This window comes from Squalius cephalus (genome assembly GCF_949319135.1).
Source record: "Squalius cephalus genome assembly, chromosome: 23".
In the NCBI taxonomy this organism is placed as follows: domain Eukaryota; kingdom Metazoa; phylum Chordata; class Actinopteri; order Cypriniformes; family Leuciscidae; genus Squalius; species Squalius cephalus.
Genome location: NC_137144.1, coordinates 19,517,293 through 19,536,494, shown reverse-complemented (window position 1 = coordinate 19,536,494; position 19,202 = coordinate 19,517,293). Strand labels below are relative to the sequence as shown.

The 19,202-nt window shown below is 37.9% G+C and overlaps 1 protein-coding gene across 1 annotated transcript; it reads right to left on the bottom strand.

The window, feature by feature from the left end:
* Window positions 1–2,291: 2,291 nt before the first annotated feature.
* On the bottom strand, window positions 2,292–18,521 carry cry2 (cryptochrome circadian regulator 2). The gene is made up of 11 exons (XM_079860279.1): window positions 17,801–18,521; window positions 16,348–16,456; window positions 14,416–14,558; window positions 7,115–7,388; window positions 6,762–6,902; window positions 5,978–6,289; window positions 5,748–5,899; window positions 5,162–5,364; window positions 4,129–4,212; window positions 3,699–3,908; window positions 2,292–3,468 (listed from the first exon to the last, which is right to left on the bottom strand). The coding sequence occupies exons 1-10, from the start codon at window positions 17,956–17,958 to the stop codon at window positions 3,718–3,720; spliced, it is 1,767 nt and encodes a 588-aa protein (XP_079716405.1). The 5' UTR covers window positions 17,959–18,521; the 3' UTR covers window positions 2,292–3,468; window positions 3,699–3,717.
* Window positions 18,522–19,202: the final 681 nt, after the last annotated feature.

The window sequence follows — 19,202 nt, the reverse complement described above, 5'->3', positions numbered from 1 at the left end:
TTGAAATTGATCATATTTATGGTCATAGTCATAAATCTGTTCATTTATAAATGTTTTGTAATTGTTCAGATGTCTCTAATGATTGCCCAGTGCAAATCTTTCATTCCAACAGTATAATTTTTTTAATTTATTTTAGTGGTTAGTTTTATATATGTATATATATATACAGTATCTCACGAAAGTGAGTACACCCTTCACATTTCAGCAAACATTTTAGTATATCTTCTCAAAGGACAATACTATAGAAATGAAACTTAAATATATTTTTGAGTAGTCAATGTGCTGCTTGTATAGCAGTATATATTTACTGTCCTCTGAAAAAAACTCAACATACAGCCATTATTGTCAAAATAGCTGGCAACAAAAGTGAGTACACCCTAAGTGAACATGTCAAAACTGTCCAAAGTGTCAATATTTTGTGTGAGCACCATTGTTATCTAGCGCTGCCTTAATCCTCCTAGGCATGGAGTTCACCAGAGCTGCACAGGTTGTTGCTGAGCCCCTCTTCCACTCCTCCATAATGACATCACGGAGCTGATGGATGTTAGACACATGGTGCTTCTCCACCTTCCGCTTGAGGACGCCCCACAGGTGCCCAATAAGGTTCAGGTCTGGAGACATACTTGGCCACTTCATCACCTTCACCTTCAGCTTCCTCAGCAAGGCAGTTGTCATCTTGGCGGTGTGTTTGGAGTTGTTATCATGCCGTTCGACACAGTTTCTGAAGGGAGGGCATCATGTTCTGCTTCAGAATGTCACAGTACATGTTGGAATCCATGTTTCCCTTAATGAAGCTCAGCTCCCCAGTACCAGCAGCACTCGTGCAGCCCCAGATTACGATGCTATCACCACCATACTCGACTATAGGCAAGACACAATTTTCTTGGTAGGCTATTCCTCACCAGGGCGTCACCACACATGCTGGACACCATCTGAGCCAAACAAGTTTAGGCCCATCTTAGTGTCATCAGACCACAGGACATGGTTCCAGTAATTCATGCTCTTGGACAGGTTGCTTTCAGCAAACTGTGTGCGGGCTTTCTTGTGAGCCAGCTTCAGAAGAGGTTTCCTTCTGGGACGACGGCCATGTGTATGGTCTGAGCACTGACAAGCTGACCTTCCGTTTCTGCAACCTCTAAAGCAATGCTGGCACGATCATACGTCTGTTTTTTGAAGCCAGCTTCTGCACCTGACGCACAGCACGAGGACTCGACTTCTCTGATTGACCCTCGCGAGGCCTATTTCAAGTGGAACCCATCTTGGAAATCCTCTGTATGACCCTGGCCTGTACTGTAACTCACTTTTAGGGTGTTACCAATCTTCTTATAGCCTAGCAACACTGTAAAAAGTGAATAGTTGGATCAACTTTAAAAAATTACTTAAATTGGTAACACCTAAAGAAATTAAGCTTTCTCAACTTAAATTATCATGTTTATCATGAAAAACGTGATAATTTAAGTTGAGAAAACTTAATTTCTTTAGGTTTACAGTGAACTTTGTGGAGAGCAACAATTCTAATTCTCAAATCCTTAGAGAGTTCTTTGCCATGAGGTGCCATGTTGAACATCCAGTGGTCAGTAAGAGTGAATTGTACGCAAAGCACAAATAACTGCTCTTTAACTGCTCTAATAGAAGATACACAAATTTGTATGGTCCTGTCAAGCAGACAAAAACATGAACATGATGAATAGGACATGTGGGTTTGCATGGTTAAACAACGTACAGCTATTATCACTTACTTTTGTTGCCAGCTATTTTGACAATAATGGCTGTATGTTGAGTTATTTTCAGAGGAAAGTAAATACAAACTGCTATACAAGCAGCACACTGACTACTCTAAAATATATCCAAGTTTCATTTCTATAGTATTGTCCCTTGAGAAGATATACTAAAATGTTTGCTAAAATGTGAAGGGTGTACTCACTTTCATGAGATACTGTTTATACATATAAAACTAACCACTAAAATATATTTAAAAAAAAATTATACTGTTAGAATGAAAGATTTACACTGGGCAGTCAGAGACATCTGAACAATTACATCTGAACTGCATAAATGCAATTCAGCATATATATATATATATATATGTGTAAATACACACACTATAGTATACTACAGTATACTATATAATACACATAAGCACACGCACAATGTGAAATACAAAAATTAGGTCCGTGTGACGCCCTCTAGTGGTGATTGAAGTCAGTGTTTCTCAAAACTGTGCAGGAGTTTCTATCACAATTCTTCAGAAGTCTGATCACTTAAAAAAGTAAAAGCACACCTCTTTTCTACAAGCTGCATGAGATTTCATTCATGTTTGTAAAACACAGGCTGTTGGATGTGTAACATGATAAAAGTTTTCAGGTTGAAGAAAAACAAAGTCAAATGAGTTTCAAATAGATTCAAGAAATTTATTTGATATATTGTAGTCTACAGTAAAACATCGTAGATGCAATATATCGCAGAAAAGTTGTCGCTGACAGAAGCATGCAGTGAAAAGGCTTAAATAAATGACTGCCTTCAAACAGAACAGCTTAATCCCATCAGCCTTTTAATGAAAATAAACTCTTTTATACAATACAAAAAAGAAAAAAAAGGGGAGGAAAAATAAATAATGTTAAATTGTTAAATTATAGTGAATGAATACATTTAGTGGAATGTACAATTATTTGTTGTTAACTTTTAGAAAACCTGCAAACGTTAAAATGAATGACTTGGTAAATAAATCAAGCTTATTGAATTAATATGAAGATGGATTCTGTTAAATTCAGAAAACTTTAGTGCAGCCAGTGGCAATGAAATGCTTGCATTACATACACAAAGCGTATACTTATAGGGAGAAATTACAGAAACAGAAACCGAAGAAATAAACCTCTTCATTGCTTGTACGAACTAGTTGCTTGTAGCTTGCAAGCAATTATAGAGTTCAACTATATGAGACTTCATACAAAAATTACAATTCTCAATTCATGTAGTCAGAACACTGTAGGCTTTATCTTCAAATGTTCCCTCATCATTTTTATTACATACCATTAATCCGAGTTGCATAAAATTTGGCTAGATATATTCATGAATACTTATATCGGCGAATCGTTCGTTACTCTCAACTGTCAATGGCGACGGGAATATCCATTACATTTCAGTCCGATCGCAATGAAGGGAGAACTAAACATCTAAAACATATCTGTATCTTCATACAATCATGTTTAGTTTAGCAGGTCAAAAGCAGCTGTTTATGAAGGATGTTTGGGAAAGAAGCCCTGGATCTACAGTATAACGCGCCTTGACTGAACTGTTAAATCTTTTGTCGTCGTCGTTGTTTTTTATTAGTGCCGTTTCTGTTCTTCTGCGAAAGGTGGCATCATTTCTCACTTTTCTCCTGCCGTTTCTGTCTGTTGGATAGTTCGGGAAGGTAGACTCCTCCGAGTCCGACTCCCTTGGACATGGGACTGCAAATGAAGTCTGAGCCTGAAGAAGACAGAAATATAATTAATGATCATCATCACTGTCGGCTGGTTTGTTTACCTCTGCTTAATCATGCCGCACCACAGCGTCACTCACATAATTTTCCATTAAAATGCAATGATTTTGGACAAATATAATTTGTCAGGAACAGCTTTGTTAATCTGATTTAGAAAGTAGAAAAATCTGAATGGCTGCTAACTTAAAAATCTGTACACACACTGTGGGTTTTATACCTCTGGCCTGCACCTGTGGTCACTGCATTTCATCAATCTTCTGCTCGACTCCTTTGGCTTGGTAGGCGTGCTTGACTTTTGACGTCTGTTTGCTCGTGAGCTCAGAGGGTAGACCCCTCTTCCTCTGGATGTGGGAGCCGGGGACAGCTGCTGTCGGGCTGGAGGGCTCGGAGTTGGGCGGGGTTGATGGTGGAGGCGTGGAGCCTTGACCTGTAGAAAACATGATGCCGCTTCAGCAAAAGTACTGTCCTGACAAGAACAATTGTTTGTCTGGTCAAAGTAGCAATGGTATGATTAGTTATTAACAATAAGGGTGAAGTCTGCTTTTTTGGCTTTGTAAACATTCTTACGTGCGATCATCACAGAGAAAAACAAAGCCTAGCTGAAAGAAAAGAAAGCTGCACAGTGAACCCTGATTGACGCGTCTCACCGGCAGTGCTGCTGCTGGCCTGAGAGTCATCTGACATGGGAGGCTCCGCCTCTTCCTGGATCGTAGGGACTGAGGCGAGCAAACCTGTCACACAAAAAGACAGAAAAAAGGCCTGGTTACAAATTTTTGCAAATGCCGATTAAGTCGTCATCCACAACTGCACAACAAATATCATACAGAAACAATCATCATCCATCACTCTGATGGACTGGCTTGTAGATTTACTGACATACCTTTATATTTTATCCTTTAGTAAAACTCTGTAACTATCTGTATTTTTAAATCAAAAAGACTTCTGTGGCAAGAGCTCTTTTAATCTTAACACGACTACAGTCTTAAAGTCTTTTTAGTCTTAACTAAACATGCATTCAGGTTGGTTTTTATTCTGACATTGCAATGTTTATTAAAACTACTCTAAAATTAGCAATCAGTGCAATAGACCAGATATCATGTTTTATCTGTAAAAATGGCATCTTTGAAAATCTTTATTTTGAATCTTGAATTTAAAATTCAATAAATGACAATCTTGAGCTAATGCAACCTCTGCAAATGTACTATGTTCCATATTGTGTGGGCAAGCATGACCAGATCTCTATGCAGTCCAAAACCATTATATGCATACATCACTAATGGTCTTGTGCAAGGCCCTCTTCACAGAGATTTGGTTGCTCAGTTGCTTAATTTTCCCTTTTTGTGTGATCCTGACCTTAACCTGTAGTTCTGGAAAATTTCAATCATTTGAAGCTCCCAACATGCATTTGATTTTAAAGTCTCATTTTCCTCCACTGCAAGAATAAAATTATTTAAAACTCTAGGGGGTCAAAAAACAAATGGCTCTGATCTACTGGGTCAAAGAAATTTACTGAGAAAATTACTGTACCGAAGTTACAGCTTAAAGAACCCCTTATACAAGCTCTTAATATCATAAGAACAATTTTCTTATTGGTGACAAAAATGCTGTAATGTCCTGTTTCCTCCATTAGAGGGCTGTCATAAACCGTTGTGTTTGATAGAACCACAGTGTGTTACTCACTAAGGCCTCTGTAGTGTGACAGCTGCTGGTAAACTTGTTTCATTCGTTCGATGTTAAGCCGGCTGCTCTCGGCATGATTGATCATAGGTTTAGGATAGTCCACACCCACAATGCAGTTGGCTGCTTTCTGCACTGATTCTGGAGCGTTCCATGGCTCGTAGATGTAGCGGTTGGGATAGTCTTTCAATTTCGGGATGTACCTCCTGCATGTGAGAATGTATTAGATGGTTTTATAACAGACATTTACAAATAATGGCAAAATAACTTTTTAAACTATACACATTTTTATTACATTATTAGTATAAAAGCATTTCAGAATTTCTTAGTATCTGTTATGCCATCTTGTGTGCCTAAAAATTGTACGCAGCATGTAATTTTCCAAGGTATTCTTGTGATATTTATTTAGAAAGCGTCACAATATCACAGCAGCTCCTTTGAAAGCACAGTGGAGGGATCTGAACCTGTGGCAAATTTACATAAGCCTTTATGCAACAAATCTACAAAACTCTAAATATATAACACCTGTCAGTGATGTAAGACATGCTGCCTTGCTGTGGTTTAGCTTTACTGGGGTTGGTTTGTGTACCTGATGTACTCTCCGGTGGGATCCGTCCTGCGGCCAAAGCCCACAGGACAGTAACAGTGAAAGAACTGCTGAAAGAAAGCACTGCAGGAGAGCCACATCCAGCTGCCCGCATTCACGCTCCAATCGGCATCCAACAACAACTCCTCAAACACCTGAGAGAAAGAAAGGGTTAGATTAAGATAGAAAAAGAATAAAAAGGAAGAAAGGGGAAGTTGCACCATCTTATTTACTTTCATTCCGCTTTCCCAGCTGATCCACAGGTCTCCTCGAGTGAGGAAACAGGCTACGGCATGCCGGGCCAAGTGGTGGATCCAGCCCTCCTGCCTTAGCTGGGTCATGATGGCATCGATCCAAGGGAACCCTGTCCGACCTTCAGCCCATTTAGCCAGTGCCTCGGGGTTGTGATCCCAGGGAATCTGTACACAGATGGGGTTTCCCTCCATACGATCAAAGTTGGGGTTGTTGGTGCCCGCTGTGTAGAAAAACTCTCGCCACAGGAGCTGGCCGAAGAGCGAGAGGGGTGGACTAGAGCGTCTCCGCAGCTGGAAAAGTGCAAGAGGTCATGAAAATGGTTGTGAAATATTTTTTACTATGCTGTAGTTTTACAATATGTCTTTTATAACCATACATGCATACTCAACAGGACACACCAATTATTAATTCTCATACTTTATTATTGTTGCCACATTTTCAATTGGGTTTGTAAAGAAATAAAAATTCAAACATTTTTTAGATCAAAAGGTTTTTTAAGATTATGGGAAATATATATTCAGTCAAATGTGCCCAAAACTTTAGCTGGTGGTGAATATTTAATACAGGTTATCTTGTGGTGTCCCCCAAGGCTTGATTTTGGGGCCCTCTATTATTTAAATTAAATGCATGTATTAGCAAGTTTAATTATTCAAATTGAACTTCCACTTTCATCATTTCTATGCAACCTACCACTATTAAATTATTAAACTTGCACTTCTCTAGACGACTACCAACAATGTCATAAAATAACACTTTACTTACCTTTATATAAAGTTCCCGCAGATTGTAGTAAAAAACACGACATGACAGACAGCCGAATCGTAGGTAAGGACTGAGTCCGGTTGGGCTGGCGAACAGTGATTGAGCAGTTATTCTAGGCCTCTCGAAATTCGCTACCCAGGCCTGCATCAAAACAAAAAGATTAAATCAAAATAAAACAAAGAATATAAAATCATTTTAAAAAAAAGTTTTTTTAAAGGGATATATAACCATTTATTAATTATTCCTTTCTAGAAATATACTGGAGTTAAAAACAACAACTGCGTTTCTTGTTAATAATTAGTCATCAGTCATTATTAAAACATATAACTTCATGAAGCATCTCCATGTCTCACCTTTCTGTCTAAGTGTTTATTTAATCTTTCCATTGCTTCTGTCTCACCGCCCGTCCATACATGTGTGCTGTCACCCCGAGTCTTAAAACCCAGCTCCTCGAGAGAGGGCACGCCATAGCGTTCGTCGTGGTTGTCTGAGATCTGCGTCCGACACCTGTCCATCTGCTCTTGAGTGACAGTCGGCAACGGTTTCCTGGGAAGTTCAAGTCTGTTCACAATGGCTTGAAACCTCTTGAAAGTGAGAGGGGGGCTGTGGTTGTTCATTTCTATGATCCTGAGGGAAAAGCAAAAACATGCCTCAGATTTCACTGTCTAAAAGCAGTTATTTTCTCTCTAAGGTTGAATATTAATAGAACTTAGAAAGGGAAAGGTCTTTGTTTTGAACTAGTTTGATTTGATCTTGTTGACTAGTTGTCAAAAGTTTTACTGTAGAAATAAATCATTTTCAAAAGCATCATGAGTTCAATTTCAAGGCTCAATAATAAATGTGAGAAAGTGTTTTGAGCCAGTTGATATGTCACAGGCCCAATATGATTTACAATAGTGTATCACAACTAAAACAACAAAAAATTACTGAAAAATAAATGTATTTTCTTCAAGAGCATAAACATGTTGCAAATTACACTAGCGTTTGAAAGTTTGCGGTTAGTATGTTTTTTTTAAAGAATACTTTTATTCAGGAAGGACACATTAAATTGATCAAAATACATTCATAATGTTTCTTGAGCAGTAAATATTAGAATTATTTCTGAAAGATCATGTGACACTGAAGACTGGAGTAATGATGCTGAAAATTCAGCTTTGCCATCAGAGGAATAAATACAAATTTACAATATAGTAAAAAGTTATTTTAAATTGTAATAATATATATAATAATTTTATATTTAATAATAAAGTTTTATACTGTATTTTTGATCAAATATATGCAGCCTTGGTGATCATAAGAAACTTTTAAAAAACAAAATGTTACCAACCTCAAATTTTTTAACATAAGTATAAATGAAATGCAAATAACGCACTTATGTACACATTAAATAAATGCACCCAATTATTTAAAATAAAATATTTAAAAAAATTATAAAAAAAACTTTGTAGTGGGATCAATACAAGAAAAAACCTGATTGATGTTAACACAACCATGCTTGTTTGTAAGACATTTCACTTATAGCTCATTCTACTACACCAATTGGTTTCAAACAACCTGAGGTGGCACTCCTAAAAGCCTGGTTTTATTCTTTAGGAAACAAGGTCACTAAAGTAAGGTAATATTCAATCAAATAGGAAAGATTGCCTGGCAGCGTGTCGACACAGAACACACTTCCCCACATTCTCCAAATGCAAGCACACATGTCCCTGGCTGGTTCTGAAAAGACCTAACAGTCTCAGTGTGTCCTCTAAATGAGAAACAACAGTCTTAACACATTAACAGCCTGTCCCTTATTAATAGTCCTGATCTTATACAACTGTCTATATCCAATAGGGGTGGAGCCCTGCCATTGGCCGGTTCTCTCGGCACGGTGCAGAATCAGGGGGCACCCGCGTGTTTGTTAGGAAAAGCCTGGCGTTCGGCTCGCACATGTTTGCAGTGGTGACTTGCATGCTGAGCTATTCCACCCTCCCTCCCACCCACCCACAGCACATGTTTCTCAGTGTGACCGCCAGGGCCACTTTCAGTCACCAGATGGCAGTAGAGAGTCTCATTTCTTCTGTTTGTACTGGAGAGACTGACGTCACACTCACACCCGCACATGCATTCACACACGCTTGTGCTTGCAAGCTCATTCTCTTCCTCTCTTAATGAGAGAGTCTGGGCATATAATACCATTTATGTAACCTATGCAAAAGGACACTTGTTTTACATTACACATAAGGAGTAGTTTTATCTGCACGATAATCTGAGAAGGGGAGAGTCATACTCTCATGTTTGGTAATACTCACAGGAAAAGCATAAGAGATTGTGCGATGCACATGAACGCAAGTGCAGACCTGAGTCACAGTACCGCAAAGTTCATCATTATGTCACATTATGTGAATCACATTAAGGGCTGGCAAAGTTTAAGGAGTAATCTAGTCAATGATTAGGGAATGTTGCCCCATGATGTGCACTAACAAGGTTTTCCTCTCTGGCCCAGTAGTTCAGATTTATACCTGTCCAACTGAAAACATTTTCACTGTCCCTAAATTATTATTTTTTTATTAAATAATATATAAAACAATCAAAACATTTAGAAACAACATAATATATTTTAACCGCTTCAAAACCTATTTGGTAATCTATTTGAAAGCCACAAAAAAAAAAAAAAAGTTTTTAAAGAAGATTTAAAAATGGCTAGCGATGAAGATAACCTCACATGGAAAGGAAGACTATTCCATAATTTAGGACCTATCACAGAAAAGGCACGGTCACCCTTAGATCTATAATGGCAACGATGAACCTTTATAAGCAGTTTATCACAGAAGACCTGAGTGGTTTGGTTGGAGAGTAAGGGTTTAAATGGTCACTAATATATTGGGGCGCGATACCAAATAATACCTTGTAAACTAAAATCATAATTCTAAAAATCAACCCTGAATTTCACCAGGAGCCAGTGTAGGGATGCTAAAACTGGGGAAATGTGATCTGACGGGGTGGATTGGAATCCACTGCTGCTTCAATGTATATGTAATGAGTGATTATAATCAAGGTATTAATAATCAATATTTTTCCTTCTAAATATCAAATGAGTTGAATGACTTCTCTGGAGATTTTACTTTGTTATAGGAGTTACCAGTGTGATCACTGAAATGTTCTTTTCATGTATCCTCTAATGTCTGTGAATGCAGTAACAGTGCTTGCTCATTTAGCCCAGCTTCCAGAAATGAAATATGGAAAGATGCTTTGTTTTGTTAAGAAAGGTCTTGAACATGTGTCAATACATACATCTGTTTTTCTAGGGTACTCTGACAGCTATGGTCACATGGGTCAATGAAGTCTATAGTTTAAGGGAACCTTTCTCAGTTAAAACCTTACTTTCCAGTCAGACTAAAGTGTAGCTCTCCTTGAGAGAAAGAAACAGCTCTCCTGTTTATAGTTAGAGCCTGGCCAAATCCAACCTTGGAAAAGCTGTGTGTCAGTGTGTGTGTGTTAGTCTTTTTGGTTACAGGTTAAGGAACCACTGGCATTATTGGAGATTGACTGAGTTGTTGTTCAGGACATGTTGGCGCCCAGCAACCCAAATCTGCGACCTGGCAGGTCACGACGTGCCTAACTTCAGGGTCCGAGTGTCAGCTGCATAATCGATGGAGATATGCTTTCGTCTATCTCTATATGTGTGGAAAATCAGAAACTTAGCTTAGACAATGGTGTAGGGTATAACTGCTGTGATCTTTGTAACTGTAAGCGGAGGGGCCTACGAACTCCTGTGTGAGTCTTGAAGCTGACTTCTGCTGATGAAACTGCAAACTATTTTCAGTAAAACTTTTCTTCAATTTATTATAATTCTGACTCCGGGTCTTCTTTCAAACATCTGGTCCTTGGGCCCTAAACTGTTACCCCCTTACAGATCGCTCTTTCTTAACTCTGTTAACAGCCTGGCTACTGCGTTTTGGACAAGCTGTAAACAGGATAAAGTAGTTTGGGGCAGACCAATATACAATGAGTTGCAATAGTCTAACCTTGATGAAATAAGTGAGTGGATCACAATTTCCAAGTCAGTATGGAAAAGAAAATGCTTTATTTTAGCGATCGAGATAAAAACTGCTCCTCAACAGCACTGATCTACTTATTGAAAAGTAAATATGAGTCAAAAATCACTCCAAGATTACTCACATGATCTTGTACGTTCGACAACAACGGACCTAACTGGGCAACTAGGCCAGGGGCCAGTTTCACAAAGATAGACTTTGACTATGGCTTAGATATAGTAGATAGTCAGACTTCAGATAGACATCTAAATCAGACCGTTGCACAAAGCACTTAAGACTCTGACTATCTTAAGTAGGACTACACTGCAATGCATTATGGGTAAAATAAGACACTTTTCAAAACAAAAAACATGGCGGATCGAGTAAGCGCATTCAACCGCTCAGGGAAAATATGTGTTTGTTGGAGGAGTATAAATGACGGAGACGGAGTATGTTTTTATGTTTCCACTGTTCGATCGCGCCCGTGCCTCTCTCTCTCTGACACACACACACACACACACACACACATTTCAGCATTGCAATCTTGACATCGCAGCCTGTTATTATGCAGCATTCACACCAAAAGCGAATAGAGCGTCAAATTCGCGTCTATCGCGTCTAGTTCGACGCTTGAACATTTTGAATCCATTCGCGCGTCCAAGGCGAATAGGACGCGCGTATAAAGCGAGCGTTTGAAGCGAAATAGACGGGCGTTCAGAGCTATGACTCCACTATGACTTTCCTATTAGACATTCTCTGACTCTACTAGCTGCTACCCCCTGTTGCGTGAGCGGTGTATTGCATTTCACGCATCGCCCGTGACGCTTGCGTCTACTGTTTGACTATGAAAGGGAGCGCGCCGATCGTTGCTCGCGTTGACTATACAACGGCCATACAGTTACACGGACATTTTACTTGGGAATGTAGTAACAAGAAGAAATGTTTAAATTATGAGCCATTTTCCCTTTTCTTTTGGCAGTTTGTAATGTAACTGATTGTTACTGCTGGTTGCCAAGGTAACATAGAGTCTTAGACCTAAGTTAGCCTGGGGGTAAGGTGTCTAATTTTTTTGGTCTAAATTAAGTCAGTCTTTATTTTTGTGAAACAGTCTAACTTGCATTAGACTAGTCTATGAACAAATTTTAGACTTGTCTAACACTATAGACCGGTCTAAAATAGCTTTGTGAAACCGGCCCCAGGTAAGCAAGACAAAGAGGAACCTAAGATCAAGACTTCGGATTTGCTCATTTCATTGTAAGAAATTATTTGCCAGCCAATGTTGAATATCTTTGAAGCAATTTAAGGCATTCTCTAATGATCAATTCTTGTCTATACTCACTGGAAAATAAAATTTGGAATCGTCGGCATAACAGTGGTAAGATATGCTGTATTTCTGAAAAATAAATCTCAGGGGAAACATGTACAATAAAAATAACAAGGGTCCTAAAATTGACCCTTGAGGGACACCACATTGTAGCTGAGCTGATGTAGAAAAGAACTTGCCTAAATTAACAGAGAATGTTATTCTTTTTGAAAGGAGGAAAACCTCTGGAGGGCCGTCCCCTGGATGCCCACCATACATTCTAAATGATTTAGAAGAATATCATGGTCAATTGTATCAAATGCGGCACTGGGATCTAAAACTAGGACAACAGGTGAACAGGTGAGTCCATGGAGAGTAAAATATCATTGGTGACGCTCAATAATGCAGATTCAGTGCAGTGCAAACATTTGAAACCAGACTGAAATGTATCCAAAATATTAAATGTATTTAGATAGGAGTAGAGCTGCAAATAAACAACTCTCTCCAAGATCTTTGACATAAAAGGCAGTTTGGAGATTGGTCTGTAGAAAGGTTGTTTTTTTTTTTTTAAAGGATGTAAAATTGTGTGTTTAAATCTGCTTGGAACAACTCCACTTGCTAATGAGCTGTTAATTATAGCTGTCACGTCTTTAAAAAGGCATGAAGAAAGAATTTCCAGCTTATAGCTGGAGCACTTTATTTTGGAGACTACATCTGCTAGTTGTTCTGGTGTAACTGGTTCAAAATGCGTCAGAGAGCTGGATAGGGGAGGAATTAATGGTTGATCGAAAGGAATAGCAACAATTCCACATTTAATCTGCTCAATTTTGTAAAGGAGTTTAAAAATGTTTCACAGTTTTCTTTGGTAACGTCTAGAACAGTATTTTTGGTTGGGTTTAAAACAGAATCAATTGTATTGAACAAAGCATTTGGTCAAAACTTGACTTTAGCTTCCTTTACAGCTTTGTTAAGCACGCCATTAAGATAAAGAGACCTGAAGCTTGTCTCGTTTCCACTTACGCTCAGCTTTTCTGCATACAAAATGTGCAATGAGAGCTGCATATTACACGACTATAAATGTAATATTACACACACACACCCCTTTTCTATTGAAAAAAATATCAATATCTCTTTATTCCAACTGCAAATTGACACACACTTGTCCACTAAACGGCATGTATTGTTTGAATTTCATGATAAAATGGACAGAATTTAAAAACTAAGACTTTGCTGCTTATCAGAAGTAACAAAGCTCTTTTTAATTATCGGATGGGAGGCGCTACAAATAACGTTTGGTGTAGGGAAAAAACGCTGATCTTGCAACCCTGGCTTGAAATTCATAGGGTCAAGTAAAGCCTGCTTTAAAGGAGAACTCGGCAACTCTAGCGAACTCTAGTCACTTCTTCGCTGATTTTTCCTTTTGTTGTCACATGTTTTCCCCACGAGCTCCCCCTACAGCTGTGCGTATATTTCACAACACGGTCGTAAAAAACTCACTTGCGGCGGCCTCCTCCCCCTCTCTACTGCTGCTCATCATCATGTGCGTTTGTTTTGATCGGAGCAAGCCAACTGTATCATGTGGAGCTATGTCTTCCGAGGTGGGTAATCTGGTAATACATCATACATGCGTGTGTGTTTATGTCGAATTGCCGTAAAGCAATTCATGTTTCGCGCTCGTTCTCGCTTCTCACGAGACTTCCAATTTCTATCTTGCCGGGACGGTAGTCCCCAAGTTGCAAGGTTGGTTTTCCACCTGGGAACGCTGGGGGGAGCGGGGAAAGTCACCAATATCACCAGAACAGGTTGTTTAACCATCCAAATTAATTCTAGACAGTTTTATTAAGTTAAAAAAGTTACCAAGTTCTCCTTTAACTGTTAATGCGTTAATGTCTCTTTCACTTCAACAGCTCTAAATTCAACACAAAAGATTTTCTTCACAACAGTACTGACCAGTTTTTCCCACCCTCTTTTGATTGATATGATATAATCAGTAGAGATCGACCAATTCATCGCTTTTAATAATCATATTAGAAGGATCATGTGACACTGAAGACTGGAGTAATGACGATGAAAATTCAGCTTTGCCATCAGGAATAAATTATTACATATTAAAATATATTACAATACAAGATAGTAAAACAGGCTCATAAAAATATTGTTAATACACTACCCATCAAAAATGGACATACTTGAGTGAATTTAATATTCTGACAAATATAAAAGAAGCATATGAATGAATTTCTTTACAAAACCAAACTCAGTTAAGTCTGTGAAGGAACAAGAGCATGTGTCAGTTTTCCCTGAGGAATGTGTGCGAGTGCAGTTCATCACCCACCTGTCTGGACTGTAGAGCGTGTGAGTGTTTCGTACCACGGTTTCCACACCGTATTCATGTGCCATTTTAATGATGGCTGCATCTCTTTCTTTCCCATAAGGCTCAGAGTCATATTCAAACGTGAGCCGTGTGACATTCCACTCCTGAAAGAGACAGATATCAGATATACATGTTAAAGAATGACACAAATGGTCAAAGTAACTACAACATCAACATGTAGTAACTTTACACCTTATTTCTACCCATGTAAAAAACAGTAAAGAAAAAAAGATTTACATAAAGGTTAGGTGAGGTCAATGATGTCCTCAAGTTAACATTAACCAGCTGCTTCTTTTGAGTACATAACATTTAGTGTTTGATTACCAAATAAGGCCTAAAAAGGTGAGCCCTTAACAGTATTGTAATGTCAATTTAAACTTCGCACACGGCCACTGTGCTCTTCAGTTTTTCTGAACAAGTAAACTGTAGCTCATTCTGTGACATCTTGGTTATACAAGCTCACTTTAAATGGCTGATGTGCTGGTGCCCTCAACCCCCTTGCATAAACAGCACTATTAACCTGCCAAAGGAATCGTACAACCCACTTGCCAATGTCTGAATGAAGCACTGCCGTGCTCGAGAGAGAGAGAGAGAGAGAGAGAAGACTGCTCCGAGTGCATGAAAATGAGACCTTTCATAAACTATAAAGGTGCTGGTGTAAATCAATGAGAATGACAAGACCTGGATGTTTAGCTGAATAGGGAATTACTGGAGCGTCTAAATGAGAAATTTAGGAGCTGTGGGAGAGCACCTAACTTTAATAATTAAGGTTATGGATTTAAATAGAGCCCTAAAGACAATTATGCATAGTAAAGTGATGATTGCCTTAGGAAGCATAGATAATAAACATTTATATTACTCATGGTTCCCACACCTTTTGAGCAATGAATTTCGTGATTACTGGATGAGGAAAAAAAGGATTAGGATTTTAAAAATGATTTCATAGAGATTTTCATGAAATTGGATTTTTACACCAACTGCTTTGATTATATTGGCTGAAAATAATATAAACTTCCCAAGACTTTAGTGTAAAATTATGTGAGAGAACTTGATACTGAATGAAAAAAAAAAGAAAAGAAAAGAAAAGAAAAAGAAAAAAATTCACTTTCAAGAACAGTAGAGGATTGATGTTTATTGTTCAAAGTTTTGGGTTCTATAACAGTTTATTACTTAAAGAAATATATATATTTTGTGTTATTCAGCAAACACGTACAATAACCAATTTTAAATACAAACAATTTCCAAAATGCTGTTCTTTTGAACTTTCTTTTTCAACTATACTTTCTATACATCAATGAATCCTAAAAAAGGGTCAGTTTTCACAAAAAATATTAAGCAGCACAGCTGTTTTTTTTTTTTTTTATCAACATTGATAATAATGAGAAATGTTTCTTGAGCAACAAATCAGCAATTTAATATGATTTCTGAAAGATCATGTGACTGAAGACTGGAGTAATGATGCTGAAAACTCAGCTTTGCCATCACAGGAATAAATTACATTTAAAAATATATTAAAAATAGAAAACATTATTACAATTTAATATAACTATTTCACAATATTACGGTTTAGATTAAATAAATGCAGCCTTGGTGAGAAGAAGAGACTTCTTTCAAAAAAATTTTTTGAATGGTAGTGCAATTGTAATATTAAAATATTACACTGTAATAATTATCACATCACTTGAAAAAGACGCTACTAATGATAACCGATCACTAACATTACTGTGAATATATATAAAAAATAGCTGATGTTAGAATTCTGTTATAGACAAACCAAAAAAATTACATTATGCAAGTATTTCCATGTTTCAAGTTATCAGACATAAATGTCTGTTAGATATTAGCCAAAGCGAGACAAAAAGATTCAAAACAAATAACTTGATAAATACAGACCTTGAAGACTCTTGGAAAGACATCTGTTGGCTGTCCCCGCACCACAAAAAGCCTTGAATTCAGTTTCCTCAAACTTGTGTCCAAATCTTCTAAAGATTCCAGTAAAAATCTGCAGGAGAGAAAATGTGAAAGCTTATTTGTATTAATAATATGCTGTGACCTTGCAAGCAGTGCTAGTTTCAGAAGATATACACAACCAGTAAGTCAACAGTTATTTTAAGCATTCTTGAGGTCACACCAAAGACACAAAAGAATAAACATACTGTATATTTTTTTCAGTCAACATCTGAGACAAATTAACAATTTAGAGGAAAAATGCATTTACTGCAAATTACAATATTAATAGCATCATGCAATGATCAAACGAATCTTCAATTAAATTGCATTGGATGATTGGATCTGGGCACCAAAATACTACTAATCTATGGTATTCTAGATTTAAGCTATCTACTCCTAACATCCTATTTAAGGCCTCGTCTGGTTTAAAATAGGAGTCGGAAATGGATCCAAAAGATTCAAGTCATTGCGATGAATCAAAATCCCCAATACTTCCAACAACAGTCTTTTACCTAAACAAATATTTTATAAAACTCTTACTGTCATGTTTATTATTTTTTTTATTACATAAACAAAAATGTATGTTTGCATACTCCAACTTCAATAATGATTCAAAAGTTTGTCAGCGTTTTGACATATTTCACGACAACGCTCTGGCTTGCAGTGTATTATAATATTTTTATTGCTGGGTTATTCATTGAAACAATACATCTCTCAGCATGTATGTATGGTGGCAAGTCAGCGACACACGTGAAAATCACGTGACTCGCACAAATGCATTTAGAATATTTTTTACACTCGCGCACGTTCTTATTTCTGACTTCGCCAACACTCACATTCAATGACGCCATAATGAAATTGTAATTTTAGCCGTTATATAAAACCAAAGTGGGCGTGAGCAAAAGGACTAGCTGTTAGCTTCCATTTAGCTTAATGGTATCAGCGCTGTCACTGAACCACCAGTTATGTATCTTTCACGCAATAACAGATTAATTAATTTGTCGTACTTTTATAAATGGAAATAACACACTAAGATAAGTCCAGCCGACTTGTAAAGTTTGTTCACCTGAGCTAAACAGCAGTGGGGCCCTTTACGCGAGTGAATAATTTAAATTTTTACCATTTAACTTAGTGGGTAATAAAAAGTCAGTATTTGATTGTTTTTGTTATTAAATAAGATATTAGCACAAGTATTGCGTAACAATTACATTTCAAGACACCAGCTACCATTAACGTTACACACGGACGGGCGCAAGTCAGGGCCAAAACATAGCAACGGCTGTGCACAAGAGCTGCGTAGTTAACGTTACCTAACGTTACCCTTCACAATAACACTGAAACTACCCAGCGTACATCTGTCTAGAACCACAAACCACGAAAAATAAATGGCACTGACCTCCATCTGTTGACTCCCACATTGGCAGAACCTGCAAACCACGGGTCCAGAATATAAACACAGCGTACAGTATCCGCGCCATTGAGAGCTTCCTGCAAAGCCGGATTATCATGAAGCCGCAGCCCTTTACGAAACCAATGCACGGAATTCACAACCATAGTTACACTTTTATTCCATCCTAAAGGTCCAGTGAAATCAATGGTAGTCCAAAAGCGCAAACAATCCCCGGTTTCAGTCGTTCAGGGTCCACATTACGCCTCTCTGTGAAGTTTGAGATGAGGAGCAGTCAGAGTAGACGCAGTGAGTTTTCCTCTTCCCGCGTCCATTGGGCAACAGGACGACACGTGTCCATGATTAACCAGAATGAGTGACTTGAGCTTCTGAGCGGCTATTGGTTCAGCCCCACGTTGGAGATCCAACCCAGTCACGTTTCTCTCGTGTGTTGTTCCCAATGTTCCTGGGAAATAATCGTCAAATTATGACATCAGCTCATGGCATGCGACTGGTAAAAGACGTAAGTCACGCACTAAAGTGTTTTGAGGAAAGCAGTTTGGCAAGGATGGGAAAAACATATAATTTACACAGTTATCCCAGTTGTGGATACCTGTAGAGTCTGTCTACGTGTTTTATAAGCATGAGCATAAGCTGAAGAACCGCACGTGAGGTGACGTGTTTGCATTTTCTGGTGTTTCGCGCCTCCTCGTGGTAGTTCTTCAAATTGCTGAAATTATATAAAACAAGGTTCAGATTATGGTCAGTGAACATTTAAAGGGATAGTTCACCCAAAAATGACAATTCTGTCATCAATTACTCACCACCATGTCGTTCCAAACTCGTACGACTTTCGTTAATCTTCAGAACAAAAATATAGATATTTTTAATGAAATCTGAGAGCTTTCTGTACTCTCATAGCTACTACGCAGCTAAATAAAAACTCATAAAGAGATCGTAAAGCTACTCAATATTTTCTGAAGACACTTGATCGCTTTATATGATGAACAGATTAAATTTAGGCTTTTATTCACATAAACATTCATCAACTCACACATCAGTGGTAAACGGAAGCTCAAACATGTTTGCTAAGAACATTCTCGCATTCATTCTCGTGTTACGCAGCACGTTTGAGCTTCCGCAAGAACCAATGAGGTTCATTCTTGCGAGTCAAGCAGATTCAGTTGAGCTTCTGTTTTTGTTCGCTAATCAATGTTTACATGCAAATAAAAACCTGAATTTAATCTGTTCATCATATAAAGCGATCTCTTCAGAATATTTGGTCTAAACTGCTCAATTCATATGGATTAGTTTTACAATACTGTAATATAACACATTATTATTATTAGTGGTAATAATCAAAATAATACTCTGCTGGGCAGATTGATCTAATGTGATCTAGGTTACTCAT